General features: G+C 36.1%; 1 protein-coding gene across 5 annotated transcripts in view; it reads right to left on the bottom strand.

Moving 5' to 3' along the window:
- SPAG9 (sperm associated antigen 9) overlaps positions 1-25,828 on the bottom strand; it is a 126,556-nt gene that overhangs the window by 73,441 nt on the left and 27,287 nt on the right. For 3 of the 5 annotated variants that reach the window (XM_036267979.1, XM_036267977.1, XM_036267978.1), the window contains exons 3-4: positions 11,065-11,135; positions 3,830-3,924 (exon numbers count right to left, since the gene is read on the bottom strand). In XM_036267979.1, the coding sequence (XP_036123872.1) occupies positions 3,830-3,924; positions 11,065-11,135 (166 nt within the window). Of the gene's footprint in view, positions 1-2,966; positions 3,303-3,829; positions 3,925-11,064; positions 11,136-25,828 lie in introns of those variants that run through there. The other 2 variants (XM_036267980.1, XM_036267981.1) reach the window with 1 other exon arrangement.

Genomic DNA, 25,828 nt, shown 5'->3' with positions numbered 1-25,828 from the left:
ATGATTTTTTTAAAAAAATCTTAATTACATAAGCAAAAAGTGACTAGGAACTTAATAGATGGAATTTAATGGAAAGCTCTCTAACCCAAAATGCAAAGACAACCAGGAAGCTATTATAGACTTCAATTCATGTGAATCCATCAAACTGCTAAGAGAAATTAAAATACAGGCCAGTCATTAGAATTATCTTCTGGAAATATGAATGACAACACATTCATTTTCATACATATCAAACACTGAAAAAGTGTAAACTATTGGGAGGAGTCTGCTTGTGCATCCAAGTTTTACTTTCCTACTCAGGTTAAGTACAAGAGTTAGTCACACCTTGTTATCTTGCTTTTATTAATCATTTAGATATTGCTCTTTAGGGAGGGAACTTCTTAAGAGATTGGTAGCTATCTGTCAAGAGGGTCAATGACACTCTAGGTTACATTGTTCCAACTCGTGAAAAATAATCTTACTATATACATCTCTTCTCTCCTCATTTTACTTACTGATAAATTATATAAGAGTTAGGGGGAGGAAGAAGGACACATTGTAATTATGCAAGCCAGTTAGAATCCTACTTTTGAAAAGAAACCTGAAAAGGTAAACATTAGTTCTCTACTATGTTGATATGCACATTTAATACTCTATGTATCAAATGCTTTAGTAAAATTCAAGAAGAAACCAAAGCATGTGACATGTGGGAAAATATTAAATAGCAGATTTAAACCTCAGATATTTCATGCTATTACTGTGTAGAAACAAAGTTATCATCAACTAAGAATCTGCTGTATTCTTTTTAAATTGCCTTAGTTCCATATATCCACTTTTTAATTGTTTACTGAAATGTTACCTTACATGCATGAATAATTTCACAAATATGCTTTGGCTATATTAACATTTAATATAAGTAATCATTAATAAAATTTTCTACATACACAGTAAAAAAAAAAAAAGATTACATTTGTTCAAAACCATGTGGCAAACACTGAAATGGATGATTTATTTATATTATCTCATTAATTCTCATAAGGAAAGAGAGATTATTTTCCCAGTTTTCAGATTAGGAAAAGTGATGCTCAGAGACCTTAGACATAGCGGTTCTCAACCTGTGGGTCGCAACCCCCTTGGGGGGTCGATCGACCCTTTCACAGGGGTCGCCTAAGACATTACAGTTATGAAGTAGCAACAAAAATAATTTTATGTTGGGGGTCACCACAACATGAGGAACTGTATTTAAAGGATCACGGCATTAGGAAGGTTGAGAACCACTGCACTAGTAATTGGTAGAGATAGGATTCAAACTCAGACCTGTTTGACTCCAAGGCCCATGTACTTTTCTTGGAACTACCTACTACTTCTTGACAGTTTAATCTTAATACTGAAGACTTTTATATCTTTATTTAGATTAACAGCAACTTTTGTGTCAAGGAACTTTATGAATTTAATCATAAGTTATTTGATCAATAAGATAGCTGGCACTAACATAGTTCTGCTAATAAGGAGTACATATAAGTAACTATAAAAATTACTTGCTTGTTTAAATTATTATGTCTTGTAACTGATCAAGTACAAAATAATCATCTCACTTGACTTTTAAAACCACCTAACAGGGTAATTACCTCCAAGGAGGAAACTCAGGCACAGAGAAATTAAGCAATTTGCCAAAGGTTTTAGAGCTAACATGTGGCAGAGCATGTGTACCCAGGCAGCCCAGCTCCAAAGCCTCTTACCCCTCTCACAGTACAGCCCTCGCTTCTTAAACAGAACGGAAACGTAAGGCAGCCCTTTAAAATTAGTCTTGTTTTAATATTCTGCATATTCTTGAATTAAGGTACAGCCTATATATACATACACACATATAAATCTTTTATGTACTAAAATATACACAAGTAATAAAATTGCTCCTGATTTTTATAAAACCAGGAACTAGATCAAGTTATCTAGTTCTAGACCATAACATTCAATTTCTGGGCCTTAAACTAATGTTGAACATGAACTGATCTGTGAATTAAAAAGGACACATTGACGGAATTTACTACTTTAATTCCTCTTAATTTATCTAAATCCACAATCAGGAATTAAGTATTTTAAGTAAACATTTAAATAATAAAAGCTATATACTAGAAACCTTCATTTAAAACCATGTGCAAAACAGGAAGCTGAACAAATCAGATAGTTTTAGTTTGATGATTTAGAAACAAAAGAAACCAAAACCTTAAATCTCTAAAATGTAGAAGATGGTTCTTACAGGGTACAAGTAGAGTGAACAGCAAAAAAGCTAGGAGATTAATGACTACCCCCACGAGCAGGCATGAATATTTGTCACCCAAGTCTACAAAGAAAGGGCAACATCTGACTAAACAATAGTGAATAGGCTTTGTAAAGCTTTCACAACTTTGATGTGTAAATAATGGAAGAATACGCATTCCTTGCCCTAAAAGGTTCACAGTCCTTTCACTTTAAAATATAATTTAAGAGGAAAATTAATTTAAATTGTCGGTTCCCATGAGCTGCTATCAAAAATTGCAAAAATAATGACTGAACCTCTCAGTCAAAGGATAATTGGAACAAAATAAACACCTATGGCCTGTGTCTAACTGACTGCAAGTCCCAGCATAAAAGATACTCGCCCCTAAATGCTCAGATGCTAAACCAGAGGCTATGCGAACTTCGACCTGGCACTCTATTCGTGCTCTCCCCTCACTCTTTCAACACTCTGCTTAAAACAAGACTACACTGACCTTGTACTAGGTAAGCACAATATGAAAGTCCTTTTCCTAAATCCAAGGTTTCCAAACACAAAGCAGCATCCCTAAGTGATGGCCTACGAATGAATATTAATAAAAATAGAAATCCTAGCTTCAGGCCATTTTCCATTGTTTCAATCAGCAACAGAAATGGTTACAAAGCAGACCCAGGAAGCTAAAAATCTGAGAAAAACCCAACTAAACAGAGGCTGCTAAGAGAGAGAGGAGTACCTGAGTATCCTTGGTAGGTTCTGCGTCAGAGCTGGCACACCGGTAGAAATAGAAAAGTGCACAAGCAGCAAAACAGACAGAGATACTAAGATAGCAGAATTAATGACCACCGCCCCGCCAACAAAGCCAAACACAAACAGCAGCATGCATCCAGGACTCATGGCGCTGTGCTGGCATGGTGAAACGCCCGAACCAGGAGGCCTACAAGGGGGCCAAAGGGGGATCTTTGTAGTGAGGATCTGTCATTCAGCTGCTGCCACGAAAACAATGCCATCAGCAGCCGCTTTCCACTCCATCCTGCAGCAGCTCCGAAGCAATGACGTCACCTCGCTTTCCCCACCTCATAACCTTAGAGCTGCTGCCCCTAGCATTTATGCAGCTATCCTGAGCAACGGGCAGCCTATTAACTATGTTCCTCTCCACCAAGAGTCCTGGTTTAGCTCATTGGCTACCATGCTTGGAGATCTACATAATTTATTCACACTCCTACATCAAACAGAAGTCTCGCTAACCCTTTTAAGCGTGCCTCTCTGTAACAAAAAGGACTTTAAACCAGGAAATTGGAAAATGTTCCACATTCCCACAAATCAGAAAAATTTAAACCTACTTTAATCTCCATTATTAGAAAACAATAAAAATATCTCGATATGCTGCTTATATGGCATGGCTCGCAATTTACCTTTGAAATGGTGAAAGCTGTTTCTGTTTTTCTATGCTATTTTTTCCTATAGCATTCCAACCACAGTAGAGAGCTTTTGAATCAGCCTAACTATTGTTCCAGGATTAAAGAACAGAGAGAAACAGAAATAGGCAGATTATTTATTTTGCTTTTTTCTCAAGTCAAAATGTATAGCACAGCTTACCTAATTCTACTATGAGCTGTAGACTCTAGTTGATCACTCCCTGAGAGCTGATGAAGTTTTGTTCTTTCTAAGTGTTCCATATAATTATGGATCATCTGTTTTGAGGGAAAAAAATACACAAAATTTAAGACTAATACCTGGAATAAAAACAAAAAGAACATTTTTGTATAAAGCTCTTATTTATCACATTACCCACAGTTCCATATAATAGAATATTAGGATGAAAAAATTGGGGGGGCATGGGGAGAGGTGGAAGAGGGCAAAGGGAGGATAAATGGGGTGGAAAGAGACTTTACTTTGGGTGACAGGCACACGATGCAGTGTGCAGATAGATGTTTTGTTGAGTTGAACACTTGAAACCTGTATGGTGTTATTAACCAATGTCATCCCAATAAACGCAATAAAAATATGTTTTTAATGGCAAAGGAATATGCAAATACTTATATTTAAGGATGCTGGTATCCACAGAAGTAGTCAACATACTGCTTGGCAAAATAAAAACTATTTTTACACTGTGATGCTATTGAATGATACAATTTCGACATAAATAACACAAATTAAGATATAGACACAGGGGAAGAGGTGATCACAGAAAACTGGCAAAATAAATAATAGAGAGCATTTGAGAAGTCCATTCAGTAAAATGGGAAATAACAACAAAGAAATTAACATGAAACTTGAAAAGAAACTGAGGAGAAAATTTGAGATGTACTCAGAGGAGCTTTCAGTTGCGAAAGATTTTTGTTTCACAAAACCATACCCTTATTGTGATCTTTTCCATTTTACAAAGGATTCAGAGTAAAGATCACTTTCAATTTAATTAAGATGTTTATTTCTTATTTCTATATATTTAGTTGAAAGAATGTCAATATATTCTCCTTTGTTTGATTGCTAATTTACTGGTAACATTACTTAATATAATTATCTATAACAATAGTATATTAAAAAATTTAAAAATCAGAGCACTGTGATTTTGTGTCTTGGAGAAACAAGTTAAATATGGCAGTGAAAACTTCAAGAATATCAAGTATGTAAACTGCCAAGAAATTCTAAAATACAGTCCTATTTTGATTCTTGACAATCTAGAGTTCCAATTTTAAGAAACCTAAATCTGGTATTAAAATATGTAAAAATTCCATTATAAAATCAAAATGCCTTTGCTAGATACTAACTTGATATGAGTAAGAAAAAATAAATTTTAAACCACAGAACTTATATGCATGTATGTGTAACCACGGACATAGACAACAATGCTGGGGCAGGGGGCAGGATTGAAAGGAGGGTGTCAAGGTGGGAGGAGAAACATTTGTAACAACAAAAAAAGAAATAGAAATAGGAAAAAAGAAAAAATGAATTTTAAAAAACAAAAGGTATGTTAGCAATTTAAAGGAATAAGGCTCCCAAAAACAGTTAGTGTATTTCTTGGGAATATTCCCTGAATTCTTAAAACTATAGCATTAAATATATTTGGAAGTTTCTAAACTTTAGCTGTATAAAGGTGGGTTTCAATCTTAATAACTTAAATATTCATTGTAGCACAATGAAAAGAAAAATATTGAAAAAAAAATTTTTTTTTTAATTTTAAAGCATGCTTTTGTTGTAAAAATTTTACTTGGCGTTCATGTACAATTGTTATGAAATATCTAAATCAATGTGAAAGTTATTAATATCAAATAAACAAAACGCTAAACTCTGATGAACAAATTGAGTAATTCTATCAAAACAAACATAAAATAAATAATTAATCAGGCTGTTCCCTACTTAATATTAGCTCAAACAAGAAATATGTCAGGCAAAGAAAAATAAATATATTGAATCATCACATGACTATGATATGTGAAAGTATTTCTTAAACTTTTAAATTTATATACTTATTTTAAATGTACAGATTTTCTCTTTACCACCACTTAAAGAACAGTTTTGCAAAAATACAGTTTTTGTCTTTGTCTTTGTATCAGCAAGCCAGAAATAATGTGCTGTTTTCTTCTTGTATCTGGAAGAACTTTAAGGAAAAAAATTTAAATGAGACTAATGTAACAAAGTGATGTTTGGGACAAATAAATATCAATTAACATCTTCAAATGGTTTCAGAAAACCTAAGTTGAATTTTTTTATACTAGATAGTAATCATATAAAACTGATTAGTTTAAATAGATGAATCTAAATTTCATTAAGCAATTCAGAAGAAAAAAACAGAAACCACTCCTAGATTGCTTTTATACTAATCCATTTATTTAATATAGAATAAAAAGAATTATAAATAAAATAGAAATATTCAGTTCTACCCCAAAATAGCCAGCTATATATTGATTCTTGTCTTAAATGATTGAATAAAAAATAATTTTAATTTAGAAAATATTTAATTCTAAACCTTTTTCAAATGACTGATCCCAATTCAGATACAGTATTCTGACATTCCAAAATAGTCTAGGTAATGAAAGTGGATCCAACCCAACTAAACTAGAACTTGATAGGAGAGAATAACAAGAACAAAACATTTATAGAGCACCAACTACAAGTCAGCCATGGCTTCACTTAATTCTCACACAATATTAGAATTTTATAGGTAAAATCCAGTTTAAGGAGATTAAAATAACTTGTTCTATTTGACCAGCTAATTAATGATCAACTATGGTCTAACTGCCATTAGCTGGTTGGCGTTGGGGCCAGAACTCAGGTTCCTCTAACTGAGTTAACTGAGTATGTAAGCAATATAGGACTCATGCTGTATCTGGCCTTTTAGTCAAATCTCTAGGCAGGCAACAAGCTCATTGTCCTTTCTTCCTCACACCCACAAAAATCCCACATCCTTAAGCATTTCCTGACGTCTGAAATAAAATATGCACTAATTATATAAATGCACAACAGAGTAGAAAAAATACACTGTACAATTTAAAAATAAATTTTAAATACAGGACTACACAATGTAGCTCTGGTCTTTAAAAATCAAGAGTGGGAGGGTAGGATCAGTGCTGCCAGATAGGAGAGGTAAGAGTAAAATGATATATGCTTTAGATAATCAACTACTGGGTGCACCAGCCCCATCCCTCCTGATCTCAGAACTGCAATTCTTAACTTTCTCTGTATGCACATTTATTCACACATTCAGGTGTCAATTCAGCAACCCAAAGCTAGAGTCATGAAGGATTCCAAGCATGCTGTCTGGAAATTCCCAACCCCCCTCCCACCTGGAGAAATCTTCACAGCAGAGGTGGACTGTCAACTTTGACTAAAACTGAAAAACAAGGCAATAGTGAGGTTCTGGAGACTGGCATGGAACCCTTTAATTGTGCTGACCTTGAATCTTTCTATATGCAGCCCAAGAATTATATATCTATATCCACAGTGTCACTCTTCTTAAAGTTGTTGAGATGTCATAAAGCAGAGGGGCACAAAAAAAGTTCTAGTGCTTTTAACATACATGTGATCCATAACCGAAAGTGTTATTAAAAATTCAATTAGGCCCTGGCCGGTTTGGCTCAGCGGTTAGAGCGTCGGCCTGCGGTACAGAGAGACCCGGGTTCGGTTCCCGCTAAGGGCACGTACTTCGGTTGCAGTTTGTCCCCGGCCCTGGTTGGTCGTGCGGGTGGCAGCCACTCGATGTGTCCCTTCACGTCAATGTTTCTCTCTCTCTCTCTTCCTCTCTCTCCCTCCCGCTCTATCTGAACAAAAAATGGAAAAATGTCCTTGGGCGAGGATAAAAAAAAAAAAAAAAAAATTTCAATTAGCCCTGGCCAATTTGGCTCAGCGGTTGGAGCATCGGCCTATGGACCAGAGAGTCCTGGGTTCGGTTCACGCTAGGGGCACGTACCAAAAAAAAAAAAAAAAAAATTTTAAATTAAATATCAACCCATGGACCAAGAGGTCACAGGTTTGATTTCAGTCAGGGCATGTGCCCAGGTTTCAGGCTCAATCTCCAGTAGGGAGTGTGCAGGAGGTAGCCAATCAATGTTTCTCTCTCTCTCTCCCCCTCTCCCCCTCTCAAAAAAAAAAAAAAAAAAAATCAAGAAAAATATATTTAAAAAAAAAGAAAATTCAGGCAGTGGAATCAAATAGATCTAGGTTCAAATCCAGTCACCTACTAGTATGAGGTCTGGGACAAATCATATTTTTTCTAAACTTCAATATATAAAATGGGTGTGGTCAGAGGATAAAATGAGAATGCATTTATTTAAACACTCCCTGATGTAAGACCAGGGTTCAAGTTCTCAGTGATTAATATTAAGAGTATGTACACATGTGGCCGAGTGCCTCACAATTACTTAATGTTTATATTTTCTCCACTGTCCTCTTTAAGCATGTCTTCTTTTAAGCAAATTTAGTAATATGTACAAAATGTTGGATATGACTAGAGAACAGCTATTCACATTAAAAAGAATAACAGATTCCTCCTATGCAGCAGTGTGTTTGATATAAATGATATTTAAACATTTTTGTGCCTATTTTATTTATTTTTTTGATACGTGCCCCTAGCAGGAACCGAACCCAGGACTCTGGTCCACAGGCCAACACTAAAGTTAAGCTTTTAAAATAGGCACAGCCCTGGCCGGTTTGGCTCAGCGGTTAGAGCATCAGCTTGCGGTCCAGAGAGACCCGAGTTCGGTTCCTGCTAAGGGCACGTACCTCAGTTGCAGTTTGTCCCTGGCCCTGGTTGGGTCATGCAGGTGGCAACCATTTGATGTGTCCCTTTCACGTCAATGTTTCTCTCTCTCTCTCTCTCCCTCCCACTCTATCTGAACAAAAAATGGAAAAATGTCCTTGGGTGAGGATAAAAACAAATAAAAGCTTTAGTTGGTAATCATGAAAAAATGAAGGTTAAATCATCCAGAGCTCCTTTCCCTAAAGGTTTCTGGAATTTACCCTTAAAGGACACCTGGCCCATTAGCATTGGCTAGCTATTTATAATTGCTCATTGTACAGATGTATAAACACAGAAGAATGTGGGCTAGAGTAGAACAAACCCATTCTTCAAAGCAGCTACATCTGTGTTACATAAACCTTCCTTGAGGCAGAGCCTATCAGGGCAGAGGACAGAAGCTGCTTGTGACTGAGGGAGCAGACCCGATGAAAAGAGCTGCCCTGCTACATGGGAAATCAGCCTTGGTCCAGCTCTCTGAACTGGTATTTAAGATTTCTCTTGAGATCTTTTTTTCTTCCTGGACTGTCCTTATCTGAAGGAATAGGACAGAAAAATTATAATATCTTTTTATTTCAAGGTGTCATTTTGTTTTTTTCTGTAGCAACACCACTTTTATTAAATAAATATGTGAGACAAAGTAATAAATTTCACTTTATATTGATTTTCAAGAATATTTTATGCATATTCAGTTGAATACATCCTAATTTAATAATCTTCAATTATTACAAAGGTTAGAACGCCAATGAAAAAAACAAAAGGATTATTCACCACTATGAATTATTTCTGGTACATAAACATATTCCCCCAAACATGCTTATAATTATAGCATAGATAAGCATTACTGATAAACACTATGTACAGGGCATTGTTCAGTCACTGAAATGAATGATGTAAAAAGAACTAACAATAGGCCTTTGCCAAACATTATTATTATTATTATTATTTATATATTTTATTGATTTTTTGATAGAGAGAGGAAGGGAAAGAGATAGAAACATCAATTGGCTGCCTCCTGCATGCCCCCTACCGGAGATCGAACCCAAATCCCGGGCATGTGTCCTGACAGGGGATCAAACCAGAACCTCTCAGTCCATGGGACAACGCTCAATCCTTGAGCCACACTAGCAGGGCCCAATCAATTATTTTTAAACAGTCTTGATATCTCCGAAATGCAATTTTATTAAAATGTGGAATTTTTTACATATTGAAAAGGCTGCTGTGAAGCTGTTCCTATCTTCCCAGAGCTCTATGGATCCAGTCTTCTGTGGCCAATCTTTCCCTCTACCACTGAATTTCAGTTCTGTGACACTTCATGCTTCATGTGTGGCTGTGTAAGCTAAGATAGTAATAATCAAATCTTACGTGTCAAGAGAAATTCAAACCCCTCCTCAAGAAAGTGTTAATTTAATCACATTATCCCAAAGTAAACGAAACTGAGTACAGTGGGGTTTATCTTCCTTAAGAGCGACAATATATAGGTCTCTACTATAGGCACAATAAGAGAGCACATGAACTAGCCAAAGAAAAACGGGAGCCGAAGACTGGAACCATCTGTATCATGGGAGAGATTGGACTAGAAAGTGAAAAAGAGAAATTATTTTTTTCGTGTAACAAATAGTACATGCATCTATAAAAATTCTACACATTTAGGTATGTAACCCCCAGACGAATCATTACACAATAGAAACAATTTCCACATTATGAAGATATAAACAAAAGTAACAAATAAGAGTCTGACAGAGAATCATAAAAAAAACTTAAAAAAAACCCCTCAAGTACATTTCCTAATTTGCTTTGGCAAAATTATGTGCTGGGGTTGTTCATTTAAAATGCTAAAAATTGCCCGGTCAGTGTGGCTCAGTGGTTGAGCGTCAACCCATGCACCAAGAGGTCGCCGGTTCAATTCCCAGTCAGGGCACATGCCCAGGTTGTGGGCCCGATCCCTAGTCGGGGGCATGCAGGAGGCGGCCAATCTATGTTCTCTCTCATCGATGTTTCTATTTCTCTCTCCCTCTCCCTTCCTCTCTCTCTAAAAATCAATAAAGAAAAAAAATTTTTTTAATAACATAAAATACTAAAATTTATTAAAATTTTGGCTTTAATTTTAAATATATAAGTGTTATATATGTTAGGAGCAGCTGTCCTATTAAAATATTGAAATTTCATGCAGAAAACCTGTTTTAGAGTCATTTGTATTTAATACATTATAATTTGTGTTTATGTTACTTGTTATAAGCTTAATGTAAATAAGTCCTTTATACTGTATTATTAATGTAGAGACTCTTACACATAATTTACCAATCCATCATTTCTCAACTGTTAACAAGTAAATTAAATAAATTCTCTCACATTAGCATTGTGTATACTTTTTATTATGCACATACATGTTTTTACTTGGCCAGCCAAAGAAATAACTATTGGAGGCACACTAATTCATCAAATGAAAAGGGAATTCCAAATTAAAAAAAAAACATTAAAAGTCAACATTTGGTAATTAGGCAAATGCTACATGAAATTTAATGTTTTCTGAAAATAATCCCCAGGGTTGATTGTTTTGTCTCAATATTAGCATGGTAAGAACAACCCAGGAACCCACCTCAGTGTGTCTTTGATGTAATGCATTATATTCTTTCTTCAGTTCTGCTTCTCTTTCTTCAAGTCTGCTAACTGAAATTAAGATACATACACTTAATCAAAACAAAATATAAGAAATTTACTTGAAAATTTCATCTTAAAATCTTGGAATGGGTTATCCACAATCCTTAGCAACTTTGGAACTCAGTGCTCCAGTGAAATTCTTCACAAAGCTAGTAACCTCATTTCATCATCCCTAATAAGTAAGACACTCAGAGGGCGGACAGACTGGATTTCAAAAAATTAAACACCAGATTGCTTCTCCTAATATGCATATGTTTATCAGGTTATCCCCCTAAATAGGTTTTTAACATGATATAAAATTAACTCTTGCCCAGCCAGTGTGGCTCAGCGGTTGAGCATTGACACATGTACCAACGGTGTGGCTCACTGGTTGAGCATTGACCCATGAACCAACAAGTTGCCTGTTCGATTCCGGGTCAGGGCACAAGCCCACGTTGTGGGCCAAATCCCCAGTAGGGGGGCATGCAGAAGGCAGCCAATCCATGTTCTCTCTCAGCAATGTTTCTATCTCTCTCCCTCTCCCTTCCTCTCTCTCTGAAAATCAGTAAAGAGCCCTGGCCAGTTTGGCTCAGCGGTTAGAGCATTGGCCTGCGGTCCCGAGAAACCCGAGTTCGGTTCCCGCTATGGGCACGTACCTCAGTTGTAGTTTGTCCCCGGCCCTGGTTGGTCGTGCAGGTGGCAGCCACTCGATATGTCCCTTTCATTGATGTTTCTCTCTCTCTCTCTCTCTCTTCCTCCCACTCTACCTCAACAAAAAAATGGAAAAAATGTCCTCGGGTGAGGATAAAAAAAAAAAGAAAATCAGTAAAGAAAAAAAAATGTTTTTTTAATTAACTCTTTCAAAAACACTTTACAAATCACCTCAAAGACATTTTAAAACCTAGGATTAGGCCCTGGCTGGTTTGGCTCAGAGGTTAGAGCATTGGCCTGCGGTCCAGAGAGACCCAGGTTCGGTTCCCACTAAGGGCATGTACCTCGGTTGAAGTTTGTCCCCCAGCCCTGGTTGGGTCTTGTGGGTGGCAACCATTCGAGGTGTACCTTTCGTGTCGATATTTCTCTCTCTCTCTCTCTCTCTCTCTCTCTCTCTCTTTCTCTCTCTCTCTCTCTCTCTCGTTCTTTCCCTCCCACTCTATCTGGACAAAAAAAAAAAAAAAGTCCTCAGGTGAGGATAAAAACAAACAAACAAACCTAGGATTAGGGCCCAAATCATTGATTTCTAATATTATTCAACCTCTTTTTCCCTTCTGAGCCTATGTGAAAATGTCATTGTTTATGAGTACTTTTTCTGCTTTGGGTCTTAATTTCAGGGACTCATCTTCTTTTATTTAGCTCCCTCTGCTGATGGAGTTTGTGAGTGGCATTGATTTGGGGTAGTACTCACAGAGTACAACTTTATGATACACATTTTTTTAAGTTTCAGACTAGAAAAAAGTCTTTTTTAAAAATCTGAACAGAAGTTTTTGCATGCTTCGATAGAACTTCACAGGAAAGAATGATAAAAGAGAGGAGTGATTCTGACAGAAGGTGGAGTTCAAGCTGGACCAAGAAGAAACTACACAACTAAAGATAGATGGTGATGAGAGTGTACTGGGTACTGTTACCACAGAGACGGGAACACAATACCATACTGGTAGTAAGGCAGAGGGGAGACTGGCCAGCCTAGATGAGCCATACTGGCTAAGAAGCAGTGGGAGACAGTCTGCTAGGCAGAAATAAGGCTGGTGCTAGAGGAGCTCATTTAAGATACTCATTTAAGTCTGTCTGAAGACCTAATATTAGTTGGAAATGTTCTCTTGGTGTAAGGGTCAGTCACCTGCAAACAGGCAAGGCCGTGTGACTCAGAAGGCTGTAGAAGTAACTACTATAAACTATCACAGCACACATACAAATATTTTCATATGCATAATGTTAATACACCAGATACCAAGCAACACATAGCATGTGCTACTCACTAAACTCATGTTGGTTTGCGTAGCTTTTCTTGCCACCTTTGTTTGAATATCTTGAAAATGTTACTAATTAGGAAAACTGTAGCTCTGACCTTTGTTTCTAACAAGCCTCTATGTTGGTTCATTAAACTTACACTAGTAAGTAAACACATACTACAGTCCCCATGAGGCATCCTTTATTGTGCTAGGCAAGGGTTGAGTACATGTGCTCCTTATCCTATGACTGCAAACAATAAAAAGCAAACTAGTAATGCAGATGTGTTGTGATAACACAATAGATACTAAAACCATAATTTTTAGTACTAATTTTCCTTTTTTTATTTAAAAATTGGAAATCCGAACAAATTGAGACATACAGTAGCAATTTCAAATAAGCATTTTTACTACTTGTCAATTAAACTGATCTAAAAGCTTAATCCTGCCTGGCCAGTGTGGCTTAGTGGATTGAGCATCGTCCCATGAACTGAGAGGTCCCTGTTCAATTCCCAGTCAGAGCACATGCTTGGTCCCCAGTAGGGGGTGTGCGGGAGGCAGCCGATCCATGTTTCTCTCTCTCTCTCTCTTTCTCTCTCTCTCTCTCTAATTGATTTTAGATAGAGAGGAAGGGAGAGAAAGAGAGAGATAGAAACATTGATGAGAGAGACCACTGACTGGCCACCTCCTGCATGACCCCTACTGGGATTGGCCTACAACCTGGGCATGTGCCCTGACCAAGAATTAAACCAGCGACCTCTTGGTGTATGGGTTGATGCTCAACCACTGAGCCACACCAGCTGGGCCATGTTTCTGTCTTATATCAGTTTCTCTCTCTCTCTAAAAAAAAAAAATCAATAAAATATATTTTTAATTGTATAAAAATAAATAAATAAATAAAAGCTTAACCCTAAAACGACTGGGTAAACTTTATCTATTTCTTTTCTTTATTTTTTTTAATCCTCAGCCGAGGACATTTTTTTTTTCTATTTATCTTCAGATAGAGTGGGAGGGAGGGAGAGAGAGGGAGAGAGAAACATTGACGTGAGAGGGACACATCGACTGGTTGCCTCCCGCACAATCCCAACCAGAGCCAGGGACGAACTGCAACCAAGGTATGTGCCCTTTGACTGGAATTGAACCTGCTCTAATCGCTGAGCCAAACTGGCCAGGGCAACCTTGTCTATTTTTAATAGCACATCTTCATACGTTTTCTTGGTATTATGCAATGAAAACACACACACACACAACACACACAACACTGGAGACTGAGGTTAAAATAAAACCACAACTATCATCTATAATCCTCAACTTCAAATTTGTGTCCCACAGTAAACCCTCATTATTCTTGTCAGCTAATATGATATGAATTCGTAAAATAAATTTGTATCACCATCACTAATAACAGCTAACATTGTTAGTATTTAGGTACCATACACTGTCTTACATGTTTTATATAAACTTACTTATTTGAGCCTGACATTAACCTTATGATGAGAATATTATTACATTTATCTTAGAAACGAGGTAGCTAAAGCAAATAGGAGTTAAGTAACTTGCCAAAAGTCACACAGCTAATAAATGGTAAAACCAGGATTTCTAATGGAGGAGTCTAGGTCCAGAATCTGTTTTTAATTACCATGCTATAATAATCCCTCTCAAGAAACACTCTTTTTAATCTTTTTTATATACTGGAGTCTACTTTAAACATTTACTTGTGAAAAAAAAAAGAATAGAAAGTACTTATGGAAAGAACCTAGTCACAAACAGGTATTGCAACTCAAAGGTATCAAAATGCCAAGCAAAATACATATACAACTTTATTAATCATGGAAATGCATTTTAAAACCAAATGCAACACCATTAAATACCGATCAAAATAACTCAAATGAAAAACACAATACATCAAGTGCTGATAAGGATGTGGAGCAACTGGGACTCACATATACTGCTGGTGGGAGTATAAATTGGTACATCAATCTAAAAACTGGCAAGACTGGCCCTGGCCGGTTTGGCTCAGTGGTTAAAACGTCGGCCTGCGATCCAGAGAGACCAGGGTTCAGTTCCCGCTAAGGGCACGTACCTAGGGTTGCAGTTTGTCCCCGGCCCTGGCTGGTCATGCGGGAGGCAGCCACTCGATGTATCCCTTTCACATCGATGTTTCTCTCTCTCTCTCTCTCTCTCTCTTCCTCTCTCTCCCTCACACTCTATCTGAACAAAAAATGGAATAATGTCCTCCGGTGAGGATAAAAAACAAAACAAAAAACTGGCAAGATTGAATAAAGTTGAGTATTTGCCAACCCTATGACAAAACAAGTTCATTGCTAAGAAGTGCATAAATGTGTCCACCAAAGGGCATTTAAAACACTGCTCAGCCCGGCCGGTGTGGCTCAATGGATTGAATGGTGTCCCCTAGACTGAGAGGTCCGGGTTCAATTCCCCATCAGGGCATATGCCCAGATTGCAGGCTCAATCCCCAGCAGGGGGCGTGCAGAACACAGCCAATTGATGTTTCTCTCTCTCTCTACCTTCCTTTCTCTCTAAAAAAATCAATAAAATAGTGGCCTGATGAATTTACTGTGTACAATCCCACTCCACCCCAGTCCAAACACAATGTGTTTCCATTCACACAGGCACTTTCCGTGGCTTGAATACTCATTATTCTTTATGTTCTCCAGCAACTACTATAAATTCAACATATAGCAAAGGATTTAATCAGACTCCTTAGAACCATTACAAACAAAGTGTACTGATTCATCATTAAAATGTATAAGGAGATGAGCAAAAATGTTACTAGATTGGAGAATTATAAAAAGAAAAAGAGATGAAAATCCTGACAGGATAAACTGGAATTACTCTTTTGAAGGACATGTTAGTTATATCTGTTAAAATAAGCAATGTGCATATCCTTTCACCCAATATTACCATTCTTATTTATTCTACAGAAACACACCAATGCCCAAAGATATGAAAATGGATGTTCTATGCTACATATCTTATATAATAATTTCCAAATTGGTACCCCTAAATTTATCATTGGTTGGTGAAGTGAATTATGATAGTCATACAATGGACTACAATGCAGTGACTTTGCTACTTCCAAGTTATGTTACCTTAGGTATATTAACTTCTCTTATAACTGACAGCGTATCAGAGATGATATTAGGATTGAATGAGTTAGTATTTGTAAAGGGTATGGAATAGTGCCTGAACAAACATTTTTCAAATGCAACAACAAAAGGCAATGTCAAGAGGAATGCAGTATGTCTGTCTATATGTACTGACATGGGATGGTGCCTAGAACTGAATGGAAAGAGGATGAATATTACTATATCTGAAAATAAAAAATACAAAACAATTTACAATATGACGCCACTCACATGTCAACAAAGCCAAAACTGAACTGATTGTCTCTCCCAAACCTGTTCTTTCCCATAATCTTCTTACTCAGGCAAAAATCTTCAGCTACCCTTTAACTCTTCCCTTTCCCTCACATCACATATCCAATCCTATCAGCAAATTGTTTGACCTTCAAAATAAACCTAAAATCTCATCGCTTTTTGACATCTATCACATTCACCTTGATCTAAGACATCATCTCTTGCCTGAATTATTACAGTTATCTCCTGACTGGTGTCTCTGCTCTAGCCTTTGCTCCCTTGTATTCTCAAAATAGTAGCCTGAGTAAAGTCAGACAGTGACTGCAAATCCCTGTCACATTAAAAAAAAAAAATCCTTACAATGGTGTGTATATATATATCTCAAAAGCTATAGGCACCATTCCTGGGTTGGCCCAGTAAAAACTTTCCACACATAATCCCCCGTTTTCCTTTCACCCACCCTCCAATTTAATGCAGGTGACTACGACAAATTTGCATCTGTAAGCTGAAAAGAATCTGTCTCCAAAGGAGCCACTCATCTATAAAAAACTTCCATTTTATACTTACTTTAACTTCACATGAACAAGAAATAACCTATAACATTTGAGTTCCTGTGTGTCTTTGTTATTCTGGACAATTTTCTTAATATTATCCTGGCAATTATTTTTTCTCCAACCTAATACCCCCAGCAAGTACCTTGATAAAAAACTGTCTATGATGTAACATATTTCATGTTTTCTTTATCTGTTCGTGATTCTAAATACTAGTATCTTTTTAAGTAAATGAGTTAACCACCAAGATCATGTAATACAAATTCAGAACCTCTCACTCTTTTCTGAAAATACTTATAATACTCAGTACAACAATGTAGTCAAAGGACTCAGTTTTCTCAAGGCTTAACTCATATAAGATGTTCTAGTGTTTAACTGAGAAGTACCTTTAAATGCTGGGAAGAGCTGTCTCTTCAAAATCCTGAATGCCACTAAGTGATTATTGGTCATGGGAAAAGCAAAGGAAAGAAGAAGGGAGGGGAAAGTGGGAAAGACATGCCCATCTGGGCAAGAATGGTACACATCCATGGAAACCTCCAGTACCATAACATTAATCTATGCCTATATTTTTGCATTATATCTGAAGCAGTAAAAGATTATTTCTTGTTTAACAGTTCCCACGTGAACCCAAACCTCAAAATGATCTCAGGAAAAATCCAAAAACTCTTATCATTTTACTCATCAAAATAGCCACAACATAAGATTAACTAGAAATAAACAAGATTCTCTTCATTCTTCCTATCCCAAAACAACAAATAACTAATTGGCTTTTCTTTTTTTTTTTTTAACTGAAAATATTCTGGGGAGAATACAAAACAAAAAAAATAAAGGAATCTTTATAAAGGGGAGAGGAGCAAAGAAAAAAGAAGAATCAGAAAACTAATCCAAAATTTCTTCAGCCTCATTTTAAATGCTCTTTCTCTCTATCCCTCTTTCCAAAGAGCAAGAGGATATGATTAAGGCAGGAAGAGCCACCTGCTCTACCTGCTCAAAATCAGAGCTTACCTCCTTAGAATGATGGCCTTTGCCAAGTTTGGAACACCTTCCATCTCTGTTGTCTTCTGCCCCATCAGACTGCTGATAGGCCTATGGGGGGAAGAAAGAGAAACAGACCTGCTAGATTGCCATATCCAACTCATTATTTGCCTTCTCAAAAGGAATCTTTAGTTCTTAATATTCATGGAAGGCAGATAATCCAACTGTTACTTGGCCTCAGAAGACTGACAATGGTCTTTCAGAAGCTTTTCCTTGAAGAATTTAGCATCAAAAGTCTCAACAGGTAAGCAAGAATCAAGTGCTCACTTAAGAGCAAACAAATCTCAGACAACCACATCAAAACATAATAAAAACCTCTCTGCCAACTAAGTCTTTCACCATATCTCTAACCTTCAAAACATTTCCAGACAGATATTATGTTATTAATCAATGACACAATGTGAAATTCTGAAGTATTCTCATGAATCAATGATCATATCCTTAAAAGAGAGTAGGATAACTTCAAAGAATACTAGTAGAAGGGGTTTCTAGCAATCTGATCTAGTCACTATCTTGGAGATGCTACCCTGCCATGCATGACAAAAAAGGTGACTATTCTCTTACCAAAAGCCTCTGTGTAGGGTGGGTGAGTCCATGCTTTCCCTCAGCACACATTCCTATATATCACCTCCACGGTCAAGAAATGCCTCCTTATGACCAACCAAAACCAACAATTTTCTCTAATTTAATGTCAAGATTATAGAAAAACAACTTGGTATCTTCCTTACCCTTCCCTTTAAATGTTTGTAGTAGTCAAATCATTTTTATTCTGTTCTCTAAGTTAAATCACCATAAATCCTTTAACCCTTACTCATAAAATTACTTCCCTGTGAAACTTTTATTTCTTTTTTATAATTTTTTTTTCTTTACTGATTGTAGAAAGAGAAAAAGGGAGAGGGAGAGGGAAACACCAATGAGAGAGAACATCGACTAGCCACCTCTTGTATGCCCTCCACTGGAGATCAGGCTCACAACCTGGGCATGTGCCCTGACATGGAATTGAACAGGCGACCTCTTAGTGCATGGGTTGATGCTCAACCACTAAGCCACACCGGCCAAGCTATTTCTTGATATTAATTATAAATCACAACCTCAAGGTTTTCAATAGGTAACACTAGACTACAGAAATGAAAAGAGTCCAAATACAGATAATAAAACATATTTCACATCTGAAGACCATATGGAATATTACCTAATGAAGCAGAAGTAATAAAATGTTAGTGTTTTGCATAAATTCTCTTCTGCCTAATTTTCTGCTTTCCCTCTCATATATAGGCTCTAAAAAAAGAACCCTTAAATGAAGTTTATTATATATATACAAATATTCTTAACATTGCAAAGAACTAGATTTAAGTTAAATGAACTAAAAAAGTAACTTTCTATATAACAAATTTTATTTTTCTCATTTTTTTATGCTGAGTGAAATAAGCCAGTCAGATAAAGACAAGTACCACATGATCTCACGTGTTTATGGAATATCATGAACAAAATAAGCTGGCGATCAAAATAGATCCAGAGACATGGAAGTGGGAAGAGACTGACAAACCTCAGAGGGAAGGGGGCTCGGGGCTGGGAAGATATAAATAAAAAAACTTATGTGTATATATGCATAACCAATGGACACAGACAACAGTTTGGGGAAAGCAGGAGGGGGGTGGGAGCAGGGAGGAGGGGGCCAATGGGGGATAAAAAGGGGGACACATCTGTAACACTTTCAACAATAAAAACAAAAAATAAATCAGAAGATATAATCCTAAAACTCCTAAAGCTGCCTTTCAATGAAAATAAATACCATCAGTTATCTACTTTAATCATCTAAAAATGGCACTGACAAGATAAAATTAAAAATGGGATAAATGACCCATTATAGTATTATTCAAATTCTGAGAATATTAACATTCATTGTCAATTGCAAACCACAGTAAAGGGGCAAATAAAGCCTTTGACTGGCCTGGAGAGATTTTTTAAGTGATTTGAAAAATAGTGAAAGATAAAGATAAAAAATAAAAATACGTAATTAAAAACAATTTTTTAAAGAAAAAAATACAGTGTAAGAAAATAGTTAGGCCTTCTCAACTATTAACTTTGGTATAAACTATACCTAAAAATGAATTTTCTTCTGTGCTGTGAAAATTCTCAATGTATCAGTCATATCATTAATAGACAGACCTTGCTAGTAATTAATTCCCAAATGTGAAGTCTGTATTAAGCTATTTATTTACTCCTTTAAAATAAAACTATGTTAATGATTATATGACTTCCTATACTTTCCATTTGACAAACAAATAAGTAAGAAGTGTCTCCCTTACAACAAGTGTTTCAAAGTAAAGGCTTAAAGTTATTTTATTAGACTAAGATCTAATACATAATTTCAAAAGCAAACGAACATTATATGGGAAATGTAAAGGATAGAAAGGTTCAAGTACAAGTCTCTACCACAAATGTCTTCAGCTGTCAAAACCGCTTTTCCATTTAATTTTAAAAAATGGGATTTTGGGCCCGACAGGTGTGGCTCACTGGTTGAGCGTTGACCCATGCACCAAGAGGTCACTGGTCAATTCCCCGTCAGAGCACATGCCCAGGTTGTGGGCCAAATCCCCAGTGGGGAGCAAGCAGGAGGCAGCCAATCAATGTTCTATCTCATTGAGGTTTTTATCTCTCTCCCTCTTCCTTCCTCTCTCTCTAAAATCAATAAAGAAAAAAAAATTTATTTTTGAGAGAGAGAGAAATCCACAGGAGTGAAAAATATTCACTGCAGTATGGCTCACTACACTAGAAAAAATGTCCAATCACCAACAGAAGCTTTTTGTGTGTTTTTAAATTTACCAATATTTATTTTTACTCTGGTTTATTTCTTCATTCCACAAAGAATTTGAGATAGTTTATAAGAACATATAACAAGCCATGGCCAGTTTGGGTCAGTGGTTAGAGCATCGGTCCTCGGACCAAAGGGTCTCAGGTTAGATTCTAATTAAAGTCACGTATCTCGGTTGCAGGTTTGATCCCTGACCCTGGCTGGGGTCATTCGGGAGGCAGCCAATCAATGTGTCTCTCTCACATCGATGTTTCTCTCTCCTTTCCTCCCTCCCTCCCTTCTACTCTATCTAAAAATCAATGGAAAAATATCCTCGGGTAAGGATTAAAAAGTAAATAAATAATAATAAAAAAGAACATATAACAATTTATCATATATATATACAGTGTGGATCAAGGGGGGGAAAAAAAACAATTTAAATACGCTAATAAGGAAAGATCCAAACCAGTCATTATGGTTGCACTTCTAAGTTTGTTAGTTCCCAATGTAAAAACAAAACAAAGCGCCCATTTCTCATTAGAGGAAAGAAAACATAGTCCCTCAGGGAAAACAGCATAGTTAACAGATGGCATAGTTTCTGGATGATGGATGTAGGCAGACGTTTAAAAAACTTATTTATTAACTACATATAGTCAATAATATTGTAATAACAATGTATGGTGGATGTCAGATGAGTACTAGATTTATCGGGATGATCACTTTCTAAGTTATATAAATGTCTACTCACTATGTTGTACACCTATAACTAATATAACATTGTATGTCAACTGTAATTTAAAAGTCATCTTAAGCCCTGGCTAGTTTGGCTCAGCAATTAGTGTCGGCCCATGGACCAAAGGGTCTTGAATTTGATTCTGGGTTGAGGGCATGTACCTGGGTTGCAGATTCAATCCCCGGCCCCGGTTGGAGTCAGGTATCTCTATCTCCTTCCCTCCCTTCCAGCCTATTTAAAAAAACAAAAACAAAAACAAAACAAAAAAATAGAATGGAAATATATCCTCAGGTGAGGCTTAACAATAAATAAACAAACAAGTAAAATAAAAGTAAACTTAAAAAGATAATAAAACCCTGGCCAGTGTGGCTCAGTTGGTTGGGTATCCTCCCGTGTACCGAAGGTTGCTGGTTCGATTCCCAGTCAAGGCACATGTGAGGGGTTTTGAGCTTCATCCCCAGTAGGAGTGTGCAGTAGGCAGCCAACGGATGTTTCTCTTTCTTTTCCTCCTCTCCCATCCTCTCTCTCTCTAAAAATCAATTAAAGATCTTAAGAAAAAAAAACTATACAACAAAGAGAATATGATAATGTGAAAGAAAAGATACAAAATAATATATACACTCCAACTGCAATGATATATAAACATGGTACCTATGGAAAAAAGAATGTAAGATTATATACCCCACCCCCACCAAAAAACACTAAGATTCTTTTGACTGCAATGATCATATCACATTCTTCTGTACCACAACCATACCTAGGATGAATATCAGGCATACAGTAGTAGTTTAACATTTTTCACTGTATTAAAATGTCTGTATTTACTTGATTCAATTAAGATGTGACTTACAAGATAGAAATACTTAATATACAACAGAATTAATAAATATAAAATAGTTTCTGATGAAGAACCCATTCCTGCCACACTATGAATGGCAAGGCTGACTGTACACTCCTTACACAGTTGAAAAGAACCAACAGGTCTTTCTCAATCCACAACTTCCTTATTCAACTCCATATATATTTCAGATTCTCCATCAAGGTTCACAAGATGTTAACTACCAAGAAGTGTTATTGTTACTCCCAGATAAGAAATAATACACAGCATTTTTGAAAAAACCAAAGGTACTTTTATGTAGTTCAAATTTTGAAGAGAGCAACCAGAAACCCCCAAAATCAAATGTGGGACCACAAAATTTTTATGGACTCAGCTTCTCAACACAATCAAATCATATAATAACCTAACAGACTCCATACCATCAAAGGTTGTAAAGTATGTCCTTTAATTCAGTTCCTATGTCTTGACATTTTCTTGCTTCTCAAATAGCAAGTAACTACAACCAAAATTTCCCCTTTTAACATAGGAAGTGGTCTTTAAAACAGAACTTGGGACTTTTATTGTGGCTACTTTTTAAAAGGGATATGTGCCCTTAAAAAAGTAAGTCAGAATTGACAGTCTTTTAAAATTAAAGACTCTAACATGTTATATAAATATAAACATGAAAATTAGACAAGATACTGTTATCATATGGTACTCAAAAAATGGTACTAACTAGAAAATCCATCCCTCTGCTCCTATAAGTATCATCATCAGTAATTTCTGTGGTCTTAAATAAGTGCTTATTTAAAACCACATGTTAGAAACACTAAATATACATTTAAATTTTTTAATTTTAACTTATTTATTGATTTGAGAGAAAGAGAGAGAGAAACACTGATTTCTTGTTCCACTTATTTATGCATTCATTGGCTGACTCTTGTATGTGCCCTGACAAGGGATCAAACCCGAAACCTTGGCATATCAGGACAATGCTCCAACCAAGCTACTCAACCAGGGCTTTACATTTAAAACATTTAAAAAATAGGTTGGATTACAGTAATTTTAACAAAATATACTATATATGCTTCAAAAAACAAAAATAATAGAATCTTAAACAGTTCCAATATTGTCTATTATACTTAAAAAATAATTAATATACTCTGACATGCATCCACTTAAATGTTTTTATCTTCGCCCTGGCCAGTTTGGCTCAGTGGTTGGAGTGTCAGCCCCAGGACTGGAGAGTCCTGGGTTCAGTTCCCGCTAAGGGCACGTACTTTGCTTGCAGTTTGTTCCTGGCCCTGGTTGGGGTCATGTGGGTGGCAACCACTCAATGTGTCTCTCTCACGTCAATGTTTCTCTCTCTCTTCCTTTCTTTCTCCCTCCTGCTCTATCTGAAGATAAATGCAAAAAAAAAAAAAGTTTTTATCTTTAAAAGATATATATTCCCAGTCCTGGTTTTCCAATAGGATAGGGCACAGATGATACTTAAAGAGTATCTCCTATCACCATCTTTTTAAAAAATAAGGGGCTTTGCCATGCTGATATGGCTCAGTGGGATGAGTGTCATCCCATGGACTGAGGGCTCCCGGTTCGATTCCCAGTCAGGGCATATGCCCAAATTGAGTTGCAGACCCAATCCCCAATAGGGGACATGCAGGAGGCAGCCAACTGATGTTTTTCTCTCACATCGATGTTTCTATCTCTTTCCCTTCCTCTCTAAAAAAAAAAAGCAATAAAAACATAAAAAAATAATAATAATAAAAAATAAGGGTCTTTGATCCATAATTGGAGATTTGGGGAAGAAAAGCTAAGGAAGTATAATGAAAAAATACTCACATTCTTTACCCTCCAAAATATATTTTTCAGATGTTTAAAATGCTGTCAAGACTAAAAAGAAACATTTAAGATATACTAAGATTTCACATTATACCCAATGAAGGATTAGAGAAAAACAGAAAAGAAAGGAAAACAATTAGATACAAAAGAGAGTAAGACTACAAGGTATCAAGGAAGAAGGGAATAAATAAGTCCCAAAATATTCATAAAAGAAAGCTCCTTATAGCTTCAGCTCTTCAGCCAAGAGATTTAGTATTATCAGTTTTGGGCATCTGAATAGTCGGTTTTGATTAACCAAATTCTTTAATTATTATTTAGACACCAAGATGTATTTCAAAATGAAATGTGAGGCTCCAGAAGGAGATACTAATAACAAAAATAATGTTTTCAGAACAAATTTAGTTCAAGACCATATCTAACACTTGGTGAAGAATTTCCTCATCCCTTTCCTAGAGAATTATCAATTATTTTAAAAGATACCTTATTTTTAAAAATTACTTTGAATTAAAATAGAAAACAGTAATCAGTACTTTTAAGAGAGAAATGAGAGAATGAATACCACAGAACATGACAGTTCCAAAAAAGGTAGATATGGGAGGGGTGGAGGAGGGGGAACAGGGAGAAGGGTGTCAATGAGGAAAAAAGGAGGGACATCTGTAATACTTTCAACAACAAAGATAAATTTTTTAAAAATAAATAAAAGGAAAAATTCGGGGGGTAGATATGATTCACTGGATGAATAACAAATGTTAATTAAGAAACTACTGTATTTTGTTTACATTTACTAGAAAGGAACAGGAAGTAGGTTTTTTAATTTTTAGTAATAAAAAAGATAAATTGTATGTGAAAAAAAAAGTAGTGTATTCCTTTTGGTTACTTTAAAAAAAAATAGCAGTGTCTCCTTTGAATGTAAGAGAGATGTTTAAATGTACTTTAATATCAAAACTGCACTTTTAAGCGCAAGGTAATTCTTTAATAACTCCCTTATCATAGAATCAGATTAATTAGTGCATAAAAGAGTTCTACATGAGTGCCTCCCTTTCTAATTAAAAAGTTTCGTATCCAAAACTTGGTACTCTTGAGAAATCAAGAGGAAATTTTCATAGGTAAAATCATGAAAGGTTGGTTCTGTCAACTGTACCATTAGTGTTTGGTTCTAAAATACTATATAATACCTACTATGAAAACACAATCAAATTAGGATTAAAATATCTCCAATAGCTAATGTTTCTTCTTTGAATAGAAAATGCTTAACTCTTTCCATATACCAAAAATATATATACCAAAAACTTGTAATTGCCACTAGATGAGTGGTACTCACAGTAACGTGACTCCTGGAGTGTATTTGTTAGTGTATGCACTGTGCGGGCCATCATACAGCTCTCTACCACCTCAAATTTCTATAGTAAAATCATCGAAGTCATTTGATGTATGAGTAACAAAGGAAGGGTACAGCAGTCTAGATATCTATAAGCCTATAAATACAAAGACATGACACATGGCTTATTCTTTACTGCCCTAGTTGGCTTCTGTTACCAAATATCCATTGGCTCCCTTCTACGACATCTGCTTAATAGCCAAGTGAATTCTTGAATTCTAGAAGGCCTGAACTCCAGATTCCCAGTGAT

Source organism: Molossus molossus, unplaced genomic scaffold (assembly GCF_014108415.1).
Source record: "Molossus molossus isolate mMolMol1 unplaced genomic scaffold, mMolMol1.p scaffold_m16_p_19, whole genome shotgun sequence".
Taxonomy (NCBI): domain Eukaryota; kingdom Metazoa; phylum Chordata; class Mammalia; order Chiroptera; family Molossidae; genus Molossus; species Molossus molossus.
Note: the sequence above shows the minus strand (reverse complement) of the source record. Positions and strands in the feature narration are given on the sequence as shown.